At 32.4% G+C, this 20278-nt stretch overlaps 1 protein-coding gene and 1 long non-coding RNA gene across 4 annotated transcripts; both read right to left on the bottom strand.

The window, feature by feature from the left end:
- Nucleotides 1-803: 803 nt before the first annotated feature.
- LOC116402685 lies at nucleotides 804-2305 on the bottom strand. 2 transcript variants are annotated; one of them, XR_004215181.1, is made up of 3 exons: nucleotides 1436-2305; nucleotides 1219-1319; nucleotides 804-1031 (listed from the first exon to the last, which is right to left on the bottom strand). It is a non-coding gene; the product is annotated as an uncharacterized LOC116402685 (long non-coding RNA). The 2 variants fall into 2 exon arrangements; XR_004215180.1 differs by having other exon boundaries at nucleotides 804-1319.
- Nucleotides 2306-2785: 480 nt separating this feature from the next.
- LOC101203238 lies at nucleotides 2786-11872 on the bottom strand. 2 transcript variants are annotated; one of them, XM_031882428.1, is made up of 10 exons: nucleotides 11415-11872; nucleotides 9817-9860; nucleotides 8859-8985; nucleotides 8429-8558; nucleotides 5679-6265; nucleotides 5019-5355; nucleotides 4528-4792; nucleotides 4252-4341; nucleotides 3589-4038; nucleotides 2786-3270 (listed from the first exon to the last, which is right to left on the bottom strand). In XM_031882428.1, exons 1-10 carry the CDS (start codon nucleotides 11587-11589, stop codon nucleotides 2935-2937), a joined length of 2541 nt encoding a protein of 846 aa, XP_031738288.1. In that variant the 5' UTR covers nucleotides 11590-11872; the 3' UTR covers nucleotides 2786-2934. The 2 variants fall into 2 exon arrangements, with proteins under 2 accessions (XP_031738288.1, XP_031738287.1); XM_031882427.1 differs by having other exon boundaries at nucleotides 4240-4341.
- Nucleotides 11873-20278: the final 8406 nt, after the last annotated feature.

Below are 20278 nucleotides of genomic sequence, written 5' to 3' on the forward strand. Positions count from 1 at the left end.
GAGTAGAAAAGAACGCAGTATTATAGCATATATATATATAGAAGAAAGAGTGGAGATAAATGACAAATATGGAGAAGTATCGATAGTGGATGAAGAAGGAATTTGTCTACCACTGTGAAGTTCAAGCGTCATGACCAACACTTGCATGATGGAGTAGTCATATCATGTCAAAGACGTAGGATACCGTAGCAATGTGTAGGAGAATTCAAAGTAGCAACACAAAGTATTCTTCAATGTATTTGAGTGCACGACTTATCGTTTCGTAGTGCGTTGATACTCTTCACTAAAAATTAACACAATGGATCAATCTTTACCAATTGTAAGTTGACTTCCAAATTCTAATATCAGATTTTCAGGACAGTTTTTATTTATTTATTTATTATTATTATTGTTATTTAAATATATATATATATATGCTATCTTGAAGAGACATCAACTTTTATCCTTGCTTTTCTTGAAACATGATAATAGCCATATTTCTCAAAAGTAGCAAAAAATTTGGCAATTACAATAGCAAACTTGTATGGGTGTCGCAATATTCTAATATAAAAATTGTACCCTCTCTTTGCAAAAGAAGGGATATTATTTACAAACTCAATCCCAATGTTCACTAAAAAAGTATGTATGATTCAAAATTTCAGTGTCAGGTTTTATCATCCATCCATCCTACTTTCTTAGCTTCTTTACATAAATATACATGACCAATCATATCAATATATCAATTTCCGAGTATATATCTAACTTTTTAATTTGAGAGTTTATACTTTTCTATTTTCTAGTTCACTTATGTTCAAGTTGACAACTAATAACAAACAAATAGAAATCCATTAAAAACATATGCATATACATATACATATATATAATTTAATTCAAGTATGCTTTTGCAATGCAACCAGCTCAAATGTTGGGTCTAAAATCCAAGTTCTCATGGCTCCTAGAGAATGCACATTATTCAAATTCAAAAGTGATAGAATCAACAGCTACAGTGATGTAGAAATGTACGGATGGTCCGCTAAAATATAGGGCAAAACCTGAGTCCCAAACACGCACTAAAAAGTGTTAAAATAGTAGAATAAAATAATAAATTGAGGGGGGAAAAGTAGAGAGATAAAGAAAGGTGCATTGGTGCCAATTATTAAGGGCACAAGCATAAGGCTGCCTTTGTTACCTACACAAAGACTATACTATGAAGCTATGGAAGAGCAAAAGAAATATCACCTGAATGTGGGCTGTTGACAACTGGTCAGAAACAGTTTCCCTGCAATTCAGATCAGCTGTCCATATCCATTACCATTGAAGGGATTCCATGAGCTTTTTTGCTGTTAACAAATTAAGCTTGTTATCTCAGATTCATTCATCCACTTTTGCCTGTCAAATTACAGAAATAAAAACGTGTTAAGCAATTGGCATTAGATCTCATCATTCCTTCAATTACCATCGATAATAAGACAAGTTTCCAGAGTAGGCTTGAATTCAAGAAAGAATAATGATATTGTGACTTGTGCCCAAGATTCTCAAGTGGGACTCATCCTACCTTGGGAAAATGACATTTTTTTCCCAACAAACTGACAAACATGACAAAAAATAAAATAATTAGTGTAAAAAAGATAAAAAGAAAGAAAAACAGAGAAGGAACTGATTTGAAGTGCTGTTGAAGTTATGAATGAACATCTAAAGAAATGTTTCAAACTGTAAACATGGTCCAACAGTACAAGATGTATAATGGATGAACAATCTAGACAAGATTGAAACAGTTCAAAAAACTGTTCCACACAAGCGCAGTACAAGATGGATGCTTCTAATCATCCGTGAAATTAGTAACGCATCAAACTTTAAAGTCAATGATTCTTCTTTTTTTTTTTTCTTTTGCCATTTCCTCTCGAGGGCTCCAAACTTCAAAGTACCAAGATAAACATCACACAGATCCCCAAAATACATCGTTTTTTGTAATATCAAATCATGCCATTGTCAAACCCATGATGATGGAAATACTTTGCACGATGTAATCCCTAGGCTCTCTAGCAAAAAGAAAAAGCAAAAAGCTCAGCTTCAAGATAGATGAGGTATATAGGGACTCAGATGTCTAGGGTTACAACTTTTTTGTGCAAAGCATGAAGATGATCGTAGAAAAAAAAATAAATAGATATATGTGTGTTTGTGTGTAAAATAAAAAGTAAAGGGTAATGTGCTTGGCAATCCCAAGAAATTGTGACAGTTCCTAATAAAAAATAAATAAAGATTTGAACAGGACAAAGTCTATATATTCTGCAAACTGCACAAAGAAAAAAGATGAAAATAAAGCATCTCACTCACCTCTTTTTCCTGATCACAATTGTATTCACACGTATGGAAAGGATCCGAAACCCGGAGCTAGTTACCTCCTTTTGTGTAATTGTCATCTTTCAATATGAATATAATAATCTTAGATTCATATGTTGAGAGACTCCACGTTGACCATTCTCTCACAGGGCCACCAGGTAAATTGCAACATAAAACTCCATTACCGACATTTTCCAATTAATACCTGCAATATAAACAACTATTGTTTCTAATTTTGGTTCTACCGAGTTATAATTAAGAAGTGCAAATGCTAGATGCAAATAACTCGGAAAAGCTGCTTGGCCTTGGGCATATTCCTAACACCAACAATTTTATTTTTGTCCACCGCTCTTGCTTTGTTGATTTTATCCACATGTGTTAGCTCTGTGAGATCCTACAGCAGCTTCTACTGGATTATCATAATAACCAGAATAACGAATGGATAGGTAAAACAGTAGATGAAATCAATGCAAATGGAGAAAACCACATACTACATTGAATATGAGAAGGTTATCAATTACACATTTGACAAAATATAAAACATTTATGACTACTTCAGTCCCTTGTATAATAATAAAGGGGGTTAGATTCACAGTTCTCTTTCTTCCCATTTGTCTAGAAATTAGTTGTCCAATTAAGATGACCCAACTGTGGCTGCTGGAAAGTACCAACTTGTGGCCCAGGAGTGGCAGCCGCCACTCCAACATTTCCACCCATACCAGGGCCCATGTGATGAGGATTTCCAATAGCGGCCGGCTGTGGAGTTGGATGGTACAATCCGGGGAATTGCATGTGTGTAGACTGCGCCACAGCTGCACTGAAGGAAGCGTGCCCAGTATGAGAAGGCAAATATGCACCATGAGGAGTTTGCCCTGGCATGTTGTAATATGGAGCCGATTGCAAACCTGGAAGATCTCTTGGGTTCTGAATCCAAATTTCAGATGTCTCAGCCTGTAACAATAAATATACTAATACTTTAAACTACTTTATATTATAATTATAAAAGGTCTGACTGGCTCGGGAGTGCCTGGATATCGTGATGATCCAGATTAAGCAAACATGTCAGGGTGCCATTTATGCTTCACGGAAAGGACAGCATCCCCCCAAATAAACACACAATAGCTATACTGCTAAACAAGGTCTAGATGTTATCAAATAAAAAGATTCACACTAACTAACACCCCACACGAAATGATATCAAGTTAACTATAAGTTCGCATGAAAGGCCTCAAAGCTACAGAGGTAATGATAATATTAGTATTTACAAACCTGTGCATTTGGGACATAAAGGTTTCCATCTTTATATTTGATTCGAGATGAATCTTCCAGTCCAGTTGCGCTCCCAACTACACCAGGAGCATTCACAGCAAACCCAGCAGGACTATTGAAGTTCCCAAACCCTGCCGGGCTGCCGGCAGGAAGAGGCTTGAACTGCTGGATTCCATACTTCAAGTTATTTGCATTCATGTGAGTACTTCCACCAGGCATCAGTAAGAAACTGTTACCATTGGACGGGTGAGGATATGCTGGGGAACTAGAATAACCAGGCATGGCCATTGGTGGAACATAAACAGGAGATAGGAACTGTCGATATGGCATGAGGTTTGCAAAATGGGAAACATGAACTTGTGGATACATCTGAGCAACTGGAGTTTGCTGCTGTTGCACCATCGGCATCGTTGATGCAGGGATGCCGTTGGCAGTATGAGAGTTCACCGCCTAGGATCAAAGATTTAATAAGTGAGAAGAAAAACATACATCATCCTGTAGTGGGTTAAACTACTCGAGAAGAAAATAATAAAAAACACAACTATAATTTACAATCATTAGAAGCTCAAAACATATATATGTCCATATTCATTTTACAAGATTCCAGATACTAATAAACACAACAGATATTATGTAAACAACTACTCTTACATCTACTCTTACATCTTGAGACGGTAGACCTTGCACTCGCACAGTTTCATCCATTGTCGGTCTGAAATAAGGTAGATCATAACCAGTCTGTGGATCATATGCCTGCTTGGATAATCAATTTATATAAGGGAATGAAAAGGGCTTGCTCACAAAAGGATTAAGGAACTAGCACTGCCAACATTATACTACTCAGTAAGCACAAATTTGAAACCATCAATTCAGTAGGAATACGAAAAATCTTAACTCTCAACAGACACCTCAAAAGTTAACAATCTAATACAAACTCACCGAAAATCCCAGTAACTCAGAAGGATCTTGATGCTGTGGAGCAGGAGTATATTTCAAGTTCCTATCCCTAACCAGTCCAATCTCAGCATAAGTATCCAATGGCTGAGGACTAGAAGATTCCCTTTTATCTGCCGACTGAAGCTCGGTTGCTGTACCAGAATCTGGAGAATTAGACTCTGAATTTCGCACCTGGTCATCCAGTAGATCGACCTGCCTGCTTCCAGAGGCATCATCAGTAGAAATCTCCAGAGCAGATACTGACTGACTGCAAAAACATTGTCAAATGGACAATATAAGCAAAAAATAAAACAAATAGAAGGAAGCATGAATACCATAGAGAAATTTATTTCATGGATACATATCCGTTTTAATTCATAATGTTTCACTCAAAAAAATTTCTTATAAAGGAATACCCAAAACCTTCGTGACTAGTCCCACAGTTTTTGCCAGATTAACTTCAAAGGTAAAGGAAATATAAATTAAATACAAACCTTGCTGATGATTCTCCATTCAATTCCTCTGGACCTCTAATGGCTTGCAAACCTGACACCAGACATCCAGAAGAATCAGATTCTGTCCCAAAACTGCCAAAGACAAGCCGATACTGATCATTATCAGGGACTCTAATATGCTCTGCTATGATAACATGCTGATTCTCATGAAGATCTACTCTTGCGAGCTTCTCTTGTACATTAGCAGCTTCAGAATGTAACTCTTTGGACTCATCAGCAGGAGCTTTAGATTTTGAGGGTGTTCCTATTACTCCAGGATTACCAGTGCTCAACTTCTGGCTTGACTTAGGTTTCCACTCCTTGTTAGGCTGGGAAGCTGCATCAAAGCCGATGGTGAACTCTCTCCTAAAATTTGATGAATTTCTCAAGTAAACACAAACATGGAAAAAGTGAAGTGTGGACATGCATGCTCAAACAAACTTGTTGAAGAAACAGCACACAAATGTAACACTTGCAGTTCATTTGACAAATAATTAAAAATTTAAGTTCACATTCAGAAATTTTCTATCTCCTGAACGAATTCTCCAAACACTGTGCAGTCAAGAAATATCATAACAAAGATGCTAAGGTACCTCGTTGTTCTTCACCTTAAAACAAGAGAGAGAAAGAAAGAGATAGAGTGAGGAGACACTAAGATACCTTTCTGATGACCCATGGTTGGTTGATGTTGCCTGCTACTATGCTGATTATTTAATGATGTTCTGCTGCCTACCAGGCCAGGAATCACAGATTCGGTAATTTGACTAAGCTGTTCACCTTTAGAAGTGGAACTCATCGGTTGAAATGAATCTGAAGAACCATCCCTTTCAGAAACAGAATTTGCAAGAGAGACACTTGGTCCTGAAGACTGGTTTATAGAACTGTCTTTCAATTGCCGACGAACACCTACTGCCCCAACTTCACGTTTTATAGCTCCAACTGGAGCAGATGATCTAGAATCTGGAGATGGTACATGGACTGGATCTGTGGAAGAAGAATATAAACCAACAGCAGCACCATTTGAAGCCAATACAGGTGAATGTGGTTCAGAATCATTCGGATTTCCAATGTGCATATCTGGAATAGAACTCAACATGGAAACTCCCACATCATCCCTCAACTCCTTCTGTGCCATTCCAGTTGAATGACCATCTCGTGGGTTACTGGGATGTGAATCAGTTTTCCGGAAAGACACTTGTGATATCCTGCCACCAAAGGACCCCCCATGTGCTCCTCTTGGGGTGATACTGATGAATAAATAAGTAAAATCAGTTATGGAGATATTGATCAATGAACAGATTGATTTCTGGTAGAAGCAGGGGAATTCAAGCTACCAAATTTAGGCAGAAAAATCCAAAGAATATATTGAAGTAGGCAAGGCCAAAATAGGTTCCAAGTCAAATGCTAGAAAGAAGTATACATCAGCAGTGGTCTGCTGCAAATAATATATTTCAGAGTTTGTGGTACAGTTTTCTGTTTAGGCAGCTGCACTTGTATAAATACCAATTACCTAGCAAAATAACAATGTTAAACAAACATGTTTAACATCTTATTTAAAATTTCATGTCGATGCTAAGCACATCAAGATAAAGCCATAAATATGCAGGCACGTCTAAGATCCATCAAGGAAGACTCATGAACCAACACCTCACAAAATCACAGAATGGCTACATCATAATACAAAACAACAGTAATAGTTCAGACAAAGACTCTATAGGATACATATTCACCGTCCAAATCTAACTCAAATACCATATATTCTTGTTCACAGTCCACAGCGCAGTAATCCCCTGCATTTACGACTCATTTCATCTATAGACTGTTACTTATGAATTTATGCTTTAGAAGAAGGGGAAAATATATATATATAGGCTAAATTATAAAAAAACCAATCAACTTTGTATTTGGTGTCAAAATCCCTTTCAAAAATTTTAAAAATAGCCTCAAACTTTCAAAAAGGGTTCAAAAATACTCTTACCGTCAGTTCTGGAAGGAAATTGTTAAAGTTTTGTTTCAAAAATGCCCATGAACTATTAAATAGTTACAAAAATACCCTTGAACTTAAAGAAAGTTAAAAAAAACCACTCACATTAGTATATGAACTAAAAGTGCAAATATCTCATTGAAAAAATAACTTCAAATTAAAAGTATCTTAGTATAGTGGTAAATTTATTTGAAATTTTCTTGAGTTCAGAAAGAATCAATTTTAAAACAAATTATAATGATCTCGTTTGGTAACGATTTAGTGTTCGATTTTCTTTTTTAAATTAAGCCTATAGACCCTACTTCCACATCCAAATTTCTACCTTTGTTATCTACTTTTTTATGAAAACAGTCTTAGGCTCCCCCTAAGACAGAGACTCCCTCTCTGAAAAACTTGAGCTCCCCATTTTGTGAGACTCTCTCCCAGTGTTGTATCTTTCCATTGAATAGTGAATCACAACACACAGTGACAAGGAAAATGGAGTATGTCTCCAATATATGTAATGTTCCCTTCTTCTAACACAAGTCAAAACAGCTACAGCAAGATAATACAAACGTTACTCTTAAGACAAACTGAACAACCAACCCTAATCAGAGGACTAAGTGTCTTTACAACAATGATGTAGTGACAGTTCTTTGAAGCAATAAAACAAATATTGTCAATCTCATAAAACCTAACAACTTCATATAAACTTATCACTATACCAATGATAGAGACATTTTTAAACCAGAGTTATTTTTCAACGAGATATTAACAATTTTAGTTCATATACTAATTGTCAGAGTGGTTTTAAACTTTTTCTAAGTTCAAGGGTATTTTTGAAACTTTTCAATAAAACTTCAACAGTTTCCCATTCAAAACTATCAGGAAGAGTATTTTTTAACCCTTTTTAAAAGTTTGTGGGTATTTTTATAACTTTTGAAATTTTAAGAATATTTTTTTACACAAACTGCAACAAAGGCATTTTTATAGTTTAGCCTATAATATATACCACAAAAATAGTACTGATCCAATAGGAAACAGAAATGTCCTCGAAAGAAGCAAACATTTGCCTTTCTATATCAAGGAAAATCAAGTTTATTGCAATGGAAGTTTAAAACAATATTGCAAAAACATTCCCCCTTCACAAGATACAAAACCTGGGCCTGCACAGTAAATTCCTTCATCCAAGATGATCAAGAAAGGCTATAGTTACACAAATGTTTCCATCCAATCCTAAACCCACTGAAAGTACCTTCATTCCTCTCTTTCCATGATTTATGATACTATTTAATTTAATATAAAAAATTGCAGTTGCTGGAAATAAGTTTTATACTTTTTTGTTGGACAAGAAGAATAGGTGATATTTTGTACGTATGAAAAAATAATAAGCAAACTACATCAAAATACAAAAGACTAAAAGAAGAAGAAGATTAATGATGCATACACTGATTTTGACACATTCGTAGACACCTCGTTGGTGGATAGTGCCAAATGTGAAGATGCAGGTTTTACTTCTCTATTTGAATTTCGATTAACTCTGTTGTCTCTTACAACACGAAATTCTTTGCTGATACCTAGATGACATAAATCAATCATTAAAGCAGCTCAATGAGCATATTAGAGCAAGCAAACCAAGGAGCATAAACAGTACATCCTGATAAACCATAAGCCCATTCAATTTTTGTTATGCTGATCTTCAAGATGAACTCTCTTTCTTCACACTAAAATTAGGCGATAAAATGTTCTGAAATCAAATTCTTTCAATTATAATTGAGCAACCATGTCTTAACTTCATCAAAAGGATTCAAAAACAAGTCTAGAATCTGCAGAATATAATGCTTCAAGAGAAATAGTAGGCAAAGATTAAAAAGTACCAGGCCAAGAACTTTTTGCATAGGCCCCCCTCCGGACATTACGATCAGACAATGTATATACCTTTGTCCCTTGCCTCACATCCTCAGAATTTCTTTGTGCATCCAATGAACCTTTGTATCCCACATTCTGAGAACAAATCACATCCACAATCTCAGTTTTTGTCTAACGATCTTTCAGTGTAAATGTTAAAAACTAGCAGCTATAAGAATTTCAGCAAAAAAAGTTATTTCAAACAGAACATAAAATGATAAAGTTAGATGTAAGATGATAATTACATAACAATATTGGAGAAATGTAGATAGTTCATAGCCTTGGTTTTGCATTTATCAAAACCAATTAAGTATGTAAAATACAATTGGTCAGAGACTTGGGGCTTGTAGTATGGCATATGGTTGCATAAAATTTGAAGTACGTAATAGCAGTACTATTCAGTATACAAAGCAACAAATTTCCAAAAGAGTAGAACAAATAAAGAATATTCTCATTCTACCCAAAGAGGAAAAAAACTAGTCCATACCAAACAAGATAAATGAGTAGTCAAGAAAAAATATGAAGCCAAAGGCAATCAGATTACTGTACATGAGAAATGTTTATGATGTCAATGAGAATATATATGGAAGAAAAAATATAGATATGAGACTCTTTTGTTCTAATTCTTTTGCATGATAATATTATGTTTGGTATTATATACTGCACAATCATTACACACTTTCTATAAATATCTTACTATTTAGATTTGGTTTACACCTTATGACCCGTCTCTATAGCATCCCATCCTTTAAAAACATTGTCCATTACCAAGAATATGAAGCAGTATACGAAGACATACAAATACGAGACATGGCCTTGTATAACTCTTTACGCCTGTTAGTAACAGCTGCCTGTCTGTAGCTACTATAAAGTAAAAACATAAATTTGATAGTAATGGCTGACAAAACTAAAATACTATGATCATACCTCCTTCTTCTTATCTCTTCTTCTCTTTACTTCACGAAATGGATCTGAAAAATAACTAATATAATAAGAAAACTGATTTTATATTCAATGGAAAACTAAGACAGAAAAAATAAATTTCACACTGCTCAAATGCAGAAAACATGTTATGGAATTGTGTGCTGATAATTTAAGTCAACTCAGTGGCTTATTTTGGCTGATCACGAAGCATCTTGACATTAGCTACTGACTTATTATCTAATAACTTCAAACTCTTCCTCTCCACTTTCCTTCAAACAGTTTACTTCTTTCTGAACACTTTCCTTCAAACAGTTTAATTCTTTTTGAACACTTTCCTTCAAACAATTTCCTTAAGAAACATTCGTATGCATACATACATATTATATACACAAACAGACATGTGTGCCCACCCGGTGGCTCAGACTTCAAAAAGATAAGGGTTTTCCTTATTAGGCATCAATCTCTAAGTAGGTGTTACTCAAAAACTGCCACAAATATTAGCCAATTGGATTGCTCCTTGGGGGCTAAGTTTATCCTTTTATACTGTGCAACTAATACATGTTTAGCATATCCACAGTGGAGCACTGGCATGGTAGAAAAATTAACAAATATGCAACATCAGGTATTTGATAGCCCATATCTTCTCTGGTTGAACATGAACTGAAGGTCTCTTGGTTGAATCGACTTCATTTACAATTGTGTTGACTATTTTATCAGACACTAAGCAACTAATATACTTTCCAAAATAGATCATTACCAAAAGAACCATGAGGGAGTGCAAATAGACACAACATACATACTGTACACATGGATCATTGTTAGCCCACATCCTCTCTTGTGGAAAGTGACCCCACTGTCTATTGGTTGAATTGAATCAAAGCATATTCAATAGTGTAGACTATTTTAAAATTGATTTTCGTAAACCAAGAAACAAATATACTTTCGGAAACAGATAATTAGCTCAAGAACCATATGGAGTAAAAATAGGCGTACATTATAAACAAGTAGGTGTCCAACAAAATAAATTGGATGATGGAAAGAAAAGGCAAGGACCAAAGAAGTACTGAAGAGTGAAGACTTTATCAAATTCCTCATCGAGCTTTAACACATAAATTGGAGGTAAACACAATTAAACTATTACCACACAAACACAATACGGAGGCATTGACAGATTCCGAAGTCCCATCAATAGATGACAGAACAAGTTACATGTAAGATGAACTGATAAAAATATGGAAGGGTAAACACAATCTGAAATTTTCCACTCAACTTAATGTTGTCGCCAATTAACTGGACTTTCTCAGAGCAACCATCAAATGAATCGTGAAAATAACAAAAAAAAATAATCTTTTAACGCTCAACAACTTCCTAAATCATCAAGAACAAACCTTTCCCAGCGCCCCGACATAAGAACCATGCCACCATTAATCAAAATGGGTCAAATACAGGACTCCCCAAAATAAAAGGAAAAAAACAGAAAAACGCAAAACAAAAACACCGAAGGAAAGAATGTGAGGCAAGAAATTGATTGAAGAACAATAAAGCTTGTAACGGAGGCGGAGAAGGAAAAAGTAAAAAGAAAAAGAAATGGGGAGAAAAACCTTGGTTGAGCAACTTCTGAGCAGTTTCATTAGGATCCATATTGGTTTCCTTGAGAGTTGTATAAATATCAGCATCGGAGTGATTACCGACGATCTCTTTGATGGATTGGATGGTTTTTCGAACGCGAGCAGGGAGTACGTGAGTCCCACCGTCGACTCTCAAGCCAGAAACCATTTCAAAGTGTATGGCGAAGGAGGAGTAGAGAAAGTGAATGCGAAAAAGAAAGATGGAAGGAATAGTAAGGAATTAACGCCAAAAGGGGGCTGTAAATCAGAAGGTAATACAGCAGAAGAGAAGAAATAGAGAAGGAATTTGGATTAGGGTTTGCATTCGATGAAAGTGTAGGAACAGGGGACGGCTTCAAGAGGGGGAAAGGGTTTGGGACCTAAGGGTTTTGAAAACGTTTTAACCCTCCCTCTCCTCAACGACCACACCTCGTCTTCGGCTTCAGGAAAGTCTTTCTTTTTTTTCTTTTTTTTTTCTTTTTTTTTCTTTTCTATTGCCCCATATGCCCTCCTCCTTATTTAAATTGCACACATGCCCCCTCTCTCAACCAAAGCTATGGGATTAGGTTTTCCTCATTAAATTATTGTTCAAAAACAAAAAAGCTTTTGAGCCTTTTTTTTTTTTTTACTTTGGGTCAAAATATTGTATTAACTTTCCAACCTTTCAAAAATGTCCTTAAATTTTGTAAAATAATTCAAACTTGCCTCATCATTCATTTTCAATACTAATAATTTCAAAATATAATCTTTAAACTTTCTAAAATATCAACGATATTCTAAAATTTTTAAAAAATTATACTCAATTATGAGGCGTTCGGATATAAGAAATCATAATAGTTTATGTTTAGAGTATAGATTATTTTAGTTTGAATTATAATAGTATGTGTTCGAGATGTAAACTATTTGAAGGTAATTGGGATGAGATTGATCTAAGATTATAATAATCATCCCTTGCTACCGTAAATCTGTTAAAGTGGACAAATTTATTTATTTATTTTAGATAAACAAATGTCAAACCATAATTCAAGAAAGGAGAAAAAATAAGAAAAATATAAAAGTGATATAGCGAGCTTTAATATTTCATTCATATAATGACTATATGCTTGAAAACAAATGTTGCTTGGGAATAGGATGTGTGTATGAGAATCAAAGATAACTTTGTTTGTTTGTTCATGGAAAATGTTATCATAATTTTATAATAAAAAAATTGTGTTTGTCTCTAATTGAAGAAATTGAGCAACTATAGTAGATTGATTAATTAATTAATATCACTCAATATATTCATCAAATTTAATTAATTAAGAATCAATAATAATTTGGATTATTAATAGCTAAATTTTGAGTAATTTATAATCAAATTAACCAATTAATATATTCAATGAACCAACCTTGTATTAATTATAATTCAATACTAGATCGTTTTTATGATTAATTAAGTTCGATATTAGAATTTTAAATTTTAATTAAATGGTATAAGAAAATATATTTTAATAAACTATATATTATATCAATTAGGAAAAAATGAGATAAAAATATGATGTAATATAAATTAATAACAAAAGAATAAATAACTTAATATAAATAATCATTAATGAAATTTTTACAAGCTCAATTTAACTAATATTTTAATGATTAAATATATTTAGGATTTGCTACGTAATTAACTGGGTAATAGTAAAAAATGACAAATTTGACAAAAATAAAATATAGCAAAATTTCAAATTCTATTGATATGTATTAATAAAATTCAAAATTTTTCTATACTTCGTAAATATTTTAGTTTATTTTACTATATTTAAAAGTGTCTCTAATTAATTATTTATTTATGTCAAAGATTACGTGTAGAAACTTTTTTTTATTTTCTAAAAAGATTTTATGGGAAGGATATAACTGTTAAAAATATTTACAAGATATAGAAAAAAAATTAGATTTTATTATTGATAGATCCTGATCAACTTCTATATGGATGTTTATTATTGATAGAATATGAATGTTGCTATATTTTGGTTCATTTTGCTATATTTAAAAATACACGTTAAGTAAATATTATATTGTTGTTGAGTTATTAAAAAAAAATTATATTAAAAAAATTGCATCAAATAGCACAAATTAAAAAATAAATATAATTTATAGTACAAGAGAACAATATTTACAAAAATGATAATTTTTTACAAGTTATATGGTAAAAAAAATTTAAATATCATTTTTGTCCTTCAGTTTCTTTCATCTCATGCTATCAGTGATTCCTTTTATCAATGACAACATGTCTAATATGTCAATATTTTTTAATGAATTTATTAGTAATAACTTAAACTTTAAATTTCTATACGATATGAATGTTGATAACATAACCTAAAATTAACAATTTATTTTAACAATATTAATTGATAGCTTAATTAAACTTCATCTATTCAAAATTAATATATTTATCAAGGAGATATCACTCATAAAAAAACATTCTTTCAATGTTATCACTCATACTTGCTATCAAAGATCTTCTAATGCAATCACTTGTAAATAATACTAGTGATATCATTTTATGTTGATAGCAATGTAGAAAAATTGTTTATAGTAGCTATCAGGAATAGCAGCTGATAGCAACATCACTGATAGAAGATATCAATGATAGCAACCGATACCACACTTTTCAAATTGAAAACTATTACTGCCCGCAATTATCAGAGATAAGCTAATTATAGCATTTGATACCATATTTCTCAAATTGAAAGTTACCCTACTCTTTAGTGACAATCATTGATAGTAGTTATCAACTATATCAACTAACATATTTTTCAAATTAAAAGTTATTATTGATGTAACATTTATAAGTGATAACATCGTATAACAACTATCAATTGTCATCAATGATAGCTTTCAATTTAAAAAAACTAGTAAAAAATACTTGTAGTGGTTTCACATCATCACTGATAGGTAGCTCAGTAATAACATATATCATTGATAACAATTATTAGTGATAGTTGTTAGACTGATAACAGTAGTTTTAATTTGAGAAATTTGACAAGAAACAGTCAGAATGGTGGTTTGGTGTGGGTATTTTAGTCTTTTATTATTTTTTGCGCTATATATGCAATTATTTTATCATTGTGCTATATAAGCTATTTTTTTAAGCTTTTTTGTCATTTATGCAACTAACCCTTATATTATTATTAATTAATTAACTATAGTCCAAATAAATTATGTATAAAATGAAAACAGATAAAGATGAGTTAACTCTTGTTTGTATGGAAATGAGAATGCATGATAATAGTTTATTCACCGAACGAATGCCTAAAATTTGTAAAACAAACATGAGTTTTGGATGTCTATATTAATTCTCCCGCAAAAATCTTTCAAACCAAACGACCTCTATAATATATTTTTCCTAAAGTCTAAAGTTATTTTTGGAAGTGTATGAGTACTTTTTCGAGTTCCATCTAAAAAAGCATTATGTCCTTCAACTCAGTCGAGAAAGCTTCGAGATATGCCTGATGATCCATTTTCTTAAGCTTTCCTACCCTTGATCTCGACTAGTCATCACCAAGATAAATATTTAAAATAAGTTTTTGAGTCGAGGGACAAAATTGTTAAATTTACGATATTTCGAATACGCATAATATTGAATTGAGATTGAGTCTCAAAAGAAAGTATATATTTATATATAGTAGTGAATATATATTTATATATAGTAGTGAATATATATTTATATATAGTTTTTTGTCTTGCTTTCTTACTAAACACGGTGCCATATTGTAACGATGTATTCTTAACTAGTTTTAAGCATAATAATCTAGAGATATGGGAAAATTACTTCGTGGAGATTAACCATAAATTTATCAAATGAGAATCCTAATTAACAAGATTAAATAAAATCATTAGAAGAAATTTTTAATTTGATGTACTACATATGCATGCAAAAAAAAAAGAGTAATAAAAAAACAAGATTGAGGTTCAACTTATTAAATAAATATTATAATTAAAAAGATTTAATAAAATCAATTTAAGAAAAATGTATATTTCATGTATAATATATATGTATAAAAAAATTAGAGTTGTAAAAAACGGAGACAATGAAACATATACTATAATAATATGCATTCAACTATTATAATCTTCATACTATTATAAGTCACCTATTGTCCTAAAAACTCTTTAAATAAATCAACAATCAAACATGAGTGAGACTTCATATTATTATAACCCTACTTACAAATAAATACATGAAAAAGGAAACATTTTCATAACAAATTTTCAAAAAAGTTAAAAAAGAAAGGATATGAAACGTATTATATTAGATATCAACAACAATGATAAAATTTATTAAGAGAAACATGAGAAATTGAATTATGTGAAAGAAAATTAGGGTTAAAGAGGAAGAAAATATGGGTGAGAAGTGAAACAACATAAATAGGTAAGAAAAAAATAGGAAAGTTTTGTTTTAGTGAAGGAAAGAAAGAAAAATTGTTAGGATTTTGAGCGATTTACGAAAGAGGGAGAGGAAAGTATAGGTATAGGCCTAACAAAAAAAAAAATTGTTAGGAGTCTCTCATTTCTCTCAACCTTCTTCTTCCTTCTTCTCTCATTCACCATTTGAAAATGTTCACTAAATCTCAACTTCAGACTTTTGCTTCCCCTAGAAATAATTGATGGAAAGTCTACATAAAGGGGGGAAGGAAAAAAAGGTTCTAATATATATACACATAGGTGAGGAAAAACAAAAGAGTATCAATTTGGGAGGAAGAGAGGGAGCTTTAAGTCATTAGGACGAAAGAGCATTTTTCTGTGAATATGTAAACAAATTCAGTGGCTTCAAGAGGAAAAAAGAATTTGAGAGAGTGAAGAATAAGAAGAAGTTGAGAGGTTGAAGAAAAAGAAAAGGAAAAAAAAGAAGAATAAAAATCGTGAGAAGAGTGGGAAGAAAAGGAAAGGGAAAAAAAGAAACTAAAAATCTATTTTAATAGCATCTTTTGTTTCAAATAATCACTTGTGTGTTTTCTAACTTGATTTGAATTTAAGTTAAAATTTGATTAAATTACATTTTATTTTAGTTTGATTTGGTTGGATTTACGAAAAAAACCACAAAAATTGTTTTTCTCGCTATGAAATAAGAGTGAAGCCTTATTATTTTGGGGTCTAAAGTGGTTTTTCTAGCCTTTGGTCTTAAGCTTTTCTACTCAAGGAATTCTAGAACCAAGGATTTGCATCTACATTCTTGGGTATGGTCCCTTATGAATTTAGTCAAAGTATAGGTCGGAACGAGCTCCTTTAGAAATGTACTAAGATATCGACCAAAACTATCAAAAAAAATGGTCAACGTTTGTCAAAAATATTTAAACAAGAGAGAAAAATTTGTTGGAGAATAGGTAAAAATAACAGATAAATAATAGAATAAGAAATTAGTAAATAAAGAATGATGAAACAATAAGAAGAAATGAATAAATCAAAACTATCTAAAAATAATTAATTAAATAAAATACAAATAAATTGAAAATTGAAAATAAAATAAAATACAGTGTCTACATTTGGAGTGTAGGATATGTTCATTAAAGCCAATATTAATTAATTGAAACCTATGGCTATCAAATGAATGTTTTTGGGCTTCACACCAAGGATTAAAGGTTATAGGTTGTAGCATCCTAGTGAAAAAAGGTGTGTATTAATAATAGAGATCTTGATTTTCATGAAAATGAGATGTTTATGATGATTAAACATCAACCTATTGTGCCTATAACCGACCATACAAGATTTGAGGTGGAGCTATCTAATGATCCTCAAACTTCCTCTTTTTAACCAAATTTAGAAATTGAGGAAGAGGAAGTGACTAAAGATCAAGAAGACATGCATATTTATTCGATAGGAAGAGACGGAATAAGAACTATTGTGCCTCCTACTAGACATATGTTAAGCAAAATTTTATAGTGTTACTTTGAGTTGCTGCGGTTCGCTAGGCTACAAGGAGCCACAACTTTTGTATAAGCTAATAATAGTCCTAAGGCTAGACAATAGATCGAGGCCATGAATAAAGAGATGGGGTCTCTCAATCTAAATGACTCATGGAAATTTGTATCCTTACCTAAAGAGTACAAACCTATATCATGTAAGTGGATTTACAAGTTCAAAGATGAAATTCTAGGGGTTCAAAAGTTTAGATTTAGGGTTAAGCTTTTAGCCAAAGGCTTCACGCAAAAGGAAGACATAAATCACAACGAAGTGCTTTCACCGGTTGTTAAACAAATATTAATTAGGGTACTCATTTCCTTAGTTGTTCAAAAGGACTTGTAGTTAACCAATTGAATGTTAAAATTTTAACACCATGAGTTTAGAAGATGAACATAAATGAACCGATATCACACCACATTCGAATGAGAGGTATCCTAAGGACATGAAATTAAGATTAAGAAAGAGTTAAAAAAATTAAAAAAGTTACTAGCTATACCAACAAGGTGCACATTCCTTTTTGGTGGCTCAATCATAGGAACTCAAAAGTTAAGTGTGCTTAGCTTGAATACAATTCTATGTTTGATGACTTTATGAGAATTTTTCTAGAATGCATGTGTTTGAGAACAAAAGCATGCTAAAATGACTTGTGTTGGTTTGTTGAGACGACTTTCACTCTAATAAGACTTTAAGTAAGTAAGGATGATGTTTTCGGGTCGTAGTGGAATGTCGAAGATTCAAATTCCAAATCTTGGACTTGGGGTGTTACAAAAAATGGCTACTTGAATGAGACCATCTACACGAAGCAACCTCAAGGCTATGTGAAAAGGGAGAAGAAGACCAAGTTTGGCTATTAAATAAATCAATCTATTGTCTAAAGCAGTCACCGAGATATTGGTATGACAAATTTGATGAGGTAGTATCAAAGATTGGGTTAAAAAGAAGCTTCTATGATTGGTGTGTCTATACTAACACTAAATTTTTTTGAAGATGCAATGTATCTACTTCTCCATGGAGATGATATATGTTGTTGTCCAGAAGTTCTAGGAAAGATCTTGAACATGTTAAAGCTCTTCTAAAGAAAGGGTTTGACATGAAAGATGCTTGTTTTTTTTTTTTTTTTTTTTTTGTATGTAATGAAAACTAAGTTATTGTAGATATTGAGTTCAGGTTCTAATTATGTGACTAGACAGGGCGATTAAGCTAGGGTCATATGATAAAATAAGATGAAACCTACTTATGTGTGATAACTTGTAGAAATACAAGCTATTGTGGCCTTTTATATAAAATAATGAAGCCTTATCACATAAGAACAAGAAGAAAACATGGAGAAAAGTAGGGAATTTGATGAACTTGTGTACCCATCACAAAAGACTTTATCCATGTTTTATCACGTGTTATATGTCTTATCACAAGATATTAGACAAAATGAAGTAGATCTCGACGATAGAATGTCGAGCGGGGAGATGTGTCAACCAACAAAGCTACGAGCAAACGATCTAGGGTGATCTGATGCACTAGCAGACAAACTTGGTTGGCACGAATGTCAGAAAAAAAACAAAAGGACATTTGCACGACGCCGATGCAACTTAATTACAGCCATTAATGAAGCATGAAATGTCCATTCAATATCACTCCCCACCAGAGGCAGATTTATTAAGAGGCCAGGGGGACACATGCCCCCCACATTCCCAGGTTTTGTATTTCAATATTAATTTTGAAGTGTTAGATTACAATATATGTTGAATAATGTTTTACTGTTATTAAATTCTGTATCTGATATAGTGGTTGTGCCTCCCTTCAAAACCCCAAAGTCTTGGGTTTGAATCTTGTCTACTACAATTATTTCTCCCTCACAAACAGACAAAAATCAAAGCCAAGGAGTATGAGAAATCATACTATAAGGCCCAACACAACTCTTTATACCATTTTCTACTTTTATTGTATTATATTGTAACATGTACTCCATGACGAGGCCTAAAGTTATATTTATAATAGTAATGCATTTCTTCTATCATTCTTCCATCTCTATGTCGATACCCATTTTTACTATATTTAATTAGCTTAGGACCGATGTAATGTATTATTAATATCAGAGAATCCAAATGTATCATTTATGAGTTTTGTTTAGCTAAACGAGGACGTCAAAACATTATTTATTCGAGAGAAAGACAGTCGCAATGATAGTAATTGCCTAACAAAGGGAAGCACACATTAAAAAAAAAAAAAAAACTTCTAAGATTAGAAATATGCATCTAAAAAAGTAATGAAAATAAATTTACGAAGTTGCACTTACATCATATAACTCACGATTATTGAAAAAGCTAATTCCTCTATGAGACAAAGTTGTTTAATGATGTCTTTCATCACGTTTACATTGAATCTATACCCAAAAATCACCTCAGTGTCGACTGAGATAGTAAGATCTTCATTGATTTAAGGTCTGATCTATAAATTGAATCCCTCTTGAGCCAATGAGAGGGTAGGGCCCCTTGTTCAAGACTTGGATTCAGTTCTTACGGAAATAACCTATCTACTAACCCTAAAGCGTGGGTATTGGTCGTAATTTGAAATGTTCAAATTTACTTTGAGAATTTATATAATGTATATCAAACTTTAGTATATAAATTTAATTTTGGATATAATGCAAAATTAAACTACGAGAGATAAAATATTTGAATGAGTTCAAATATTAATTTAATGTGAATTTGATTCATGTTAAAATTGTTGGTTACGAGAGAAACTTATATATGAATATGATTTAAATTAAAAATTTAATTTAAGTTAAACGTTTCAAGTAAGTTGTGCAAACATTTTCCATCCCAATTAGTTTCATGTAAGTTCTCTTATAAATAAAAAGCATGAGTAGTTTTTTATTTAGGCTTGTATCACTTCAATGAATGAATGCTTGCTTTAATCCTTAA

Source organism: Cucumis sativus, chromosome 3, assembly GCF_000004075.3.
Source record: "Cucumis sativus cultivar 9930 chromosome 3, Cucumber_9930_V3, whole genome shotgun sequence".
Lineage (NCBI taxonomy): Eukaryota > Viridiplantae > Streptophyta > Magnoliopsida > Cucurbitales > Cucurbitaceae > Cucumis > Cucumis sativus.

Coding starts and splice junctions, on each gene's coding strand:
- LOC101203238 (XM_031882427.1), bottom strand. CDS start 11,589: ATGGTTTCTGGCTTGAGAGTCGACGGTGGGACTCACGTACTCCCTGCT. Junction 4,342..4,527: donor CTGAGTTACTGGGATTTTCG/GTGAGTTTGTAT, acceptor TTATCCAAGCAG/GCATATGATCCACAGACTGG. Junction 3,271..3,588: donor TTTATGTCCCAAATGCACAG/GTTTGTAAATAC, acceptor TTATTGTTACAG/GCTGAGACATCTGAAATTTG.